This window comes from Morus notabilis, unplaced genomic scaffold (genome assembly GCF_000414095.1).
Source record: "Morus notabilis unplaced genomic scaffold, ASM41409v2 Scaffold53, whole genome shotgun sequence".
Lineage (NCBI taxonomy): Eukaryota > Viridiplantae > Streptophyta > Magnoliopsida > Rosales > Moraceae > Morus > Morus notabilis.
The window spans coordinates 43,029-45,515 of NW_010363038.1; the positions used below are offsets into that span (position 1 = coordinate 43,029).

Here is a 2,487-nt window from a genome sequence, read left to right on the forward strand (position 1 = left end):
AAAAAAAAAAAATTGATACATATAAATTGCTTACATATATATTTTATCGATTATACGGGTACAATACTAAATAACTATTTCCCTTATGAACATCAAAGGTGTTACTTTGGATACTGTTGTCTTTTACAAGTTGGTCTCTCGCATGATTTATCTATAGGGTACGTATTTAGCATACTAATGCCTACCAGGGCTCCAAAGATTGTTCAGCCTGGCCATTGAGGAAAGGCTCTACATCCGCAGTCCAAAACTCTGCATTGTCCCTGTAGGACAAAAGCTCGCCGTTCTCATCATGATCATCCTCCAAATCTGAACATTCCGATTCGAACAAATTCTCGAAACCGACATCATAATTATCGTAATCATCATCAGTCTCGCAGAAATTAACTATGGTATCATTAATATCATCGACTTCTGCAGTATTAGTTCGAGCCCTCCTCTTCTCTCTTCTTATTCTCTTACCCTCTCTAACCAACTCCATCAACTTTTCTCTTATCTGCAAAGATTTATCCTTCTCCAGAAGCCTGCCCTTTTCATCGAACCCCTCCACCAAGAGGACCGAATCCCTCTGCCCTTTCAAGCTCACATAGAATAACTCCGGGTGCCGCACAATCAGCCCTCTCAACTTGTTAGGCAGACCAAACTCCTTCCTGAAGTGAGTCAAGTGATCAATTAAAGTCCTCTTCTCAATTGTCATCCCCAGCACCTCTCTCACCACTGAACAAGCCCTCTTCTCCGCCTCAATGGACTCTTTTTGTAACTCCGCAGCAGTAGTTTTATAAGGACAAATATCTGGAATTTCTCCAAACCTAAGCAGAAAGTCCTGATGACGTCGCTTTAAATTCAATCCTTTTCTCAGTCGCAATTGCTTGAACTTCAAAGGCCTCTCTACTATCAACCCAAGTGAGTGAACCTCTGGAGATGGTAAGGTCTTTACCAAGTTTGTGTCCCAAAAGACGAGTTCAAGTGCCCGGCCGTATGAGGTGTCAACAGTCTTGAACTTATCTGGATGGTCATTGCACAACCGAGATCGAAAATTAGGCGGAAGACCAAGATCTTGAGCAAGATGAACCAGTTTCGACAAAAGTAATCGCTGGTGAGAAGAAAGCATGAGTAGTTTCTGAAGTTTGGCTGCCAAGGTATCTGAGATGGCCGCTTTGTAGTCCAACTCCTGAGCAGCAAGGGCTGCAGCAGCTGGGGTCAGGCGGACACAAAGTTGAGGGTACAACTTTGTGGCGTTGAGTGGCATTGGCGGCCATGGAATCGAGAAGACCTCGAATATGGAAGGGTAACGACGGATCATTGAGAGAATCGACTTGGGCGTTGAGAGCGAAAGGTAAGATCGGCATTTGTAAAGAATATGCAGAGGTATGTAGTGCTTTGGTTTAGACAAGAGCAGTGTTTTCAGCTTTTGAACAAACCGAATCTTGTTTTGCTTCACAATGTGCCTGTCTAGAGACGGGCTTCGAACCGTTTTAATGGATGAACACGAAATTGAAACAGAGACATCTCTGAGGATTCTACTTTTCTCACGAGGTTTGTTAATATTACAAAAAGTATGCTTCCTAGGGAGGAATTCGGAATTAAGGAAATTTACAGGCCATTCTCTTTGGGGTGAGAAGGGCAAGGACAGTGACTTTAACGCCATTACCATTACCAATGAGAAGCTTTTAAGACCACACTACATGAAGAGACCATTTTTTACCAATATATTAACCATCATAACTTTTCCACACCTGAAATATAAAAAGATATACCAAAGAGTCGTGTTAGATACATCAAAGTGTATTAATTTCACTTGGACATATAATCAAACATATTGCAGACATGGGATCCACGCTAGGAAAATCTCAGAATTCTTCCAAACAAGCTGGCGATTAAACCGTTTTCGTCACGCAAAAATAGTTTTCAAAATTCTCTACCTTAACCATTTCCTAACATTTTTCAGTTTAGAACTCATTAGAACAAAGAATAAACTAACCTGCTCAGATGTGGACTTGAAGCGCCTTTCTTCAAGTGTGCGGCGGATGGGTTGCAGGACAGCGAGTGTGGGCGGAGAGCGCGACAGAGGGCGAGAAGGGAGCGCGGCTGAGTGGAGGAAGGAGAGATTGGCGGTGGCCGGAGTTCGATGGACGGTTCTTCTTTCTTTGAGTCGGGTTCTTTGTGAAATTTCGGTGAACTTCGGTCGGCAGATTTGAATTTTCAATTTAAATTAAGATGTAATATTTTTTTCCCATTTACTTCGCTGATTCGAGTTTGTAATTTAAGTTGAGATGTGATTTTGTTTAAGAACTTTTTACTGTAGCAAAAAAGTTAGATGTGATTATTTCTGAGAGTTTTTTACTGTAACAAAACTCGAATTCTAAACTCGAATCGGCAAAATAAACGGGACCTTAGAGTTTTTACTATAATATTTATTGAGAATTTTTAATTATAAAATTAAAAATTAAAAATTTAAATTTGTAGAATGAACAAAAGTTTTAAGTGAAA

At 40.6% G+C, this 2,487-nt stretch overlaps 1 protein-coding gene across 1 annotated transcript; it reads right to left on the reverse strand.

Annotated features, from left to right (window-relative positions):
* On the reverse strand, positions 1-2,215 carry LOC21387135 (protein WHAT'S THIS FACTOR 1). Its single transcript, XM_010103307.2, has 2 exons — positions 1,979-2,215; positions 1-1,733 (listed from the first exon to the last, which is right to left on the reverse strand). The coding sequence occupies exon 2, from the start codon at positions 1,649-1,651 to the stop codon at positions 182-184; it is 1,470 nt and encodes a 489-aa protein (XP_010101609.2). The 5' UTR covers positions 1,652-1,733; positions 1,979-2,215; the 3' UTR covers positions 1-181.
* Positions 2,216-2,487: the final 272 nt, after the last annotated feature.

Excerpts from the sequence above, each read along its gene's own strand:
- LOC21387135 (XM_010103307.2), bottom strand. The coding sequence starts at position 1,651 with ATGGTAATGGCGTTAAAGTCACTGTCCTTGCCCTTCTCACCCCAAAGA.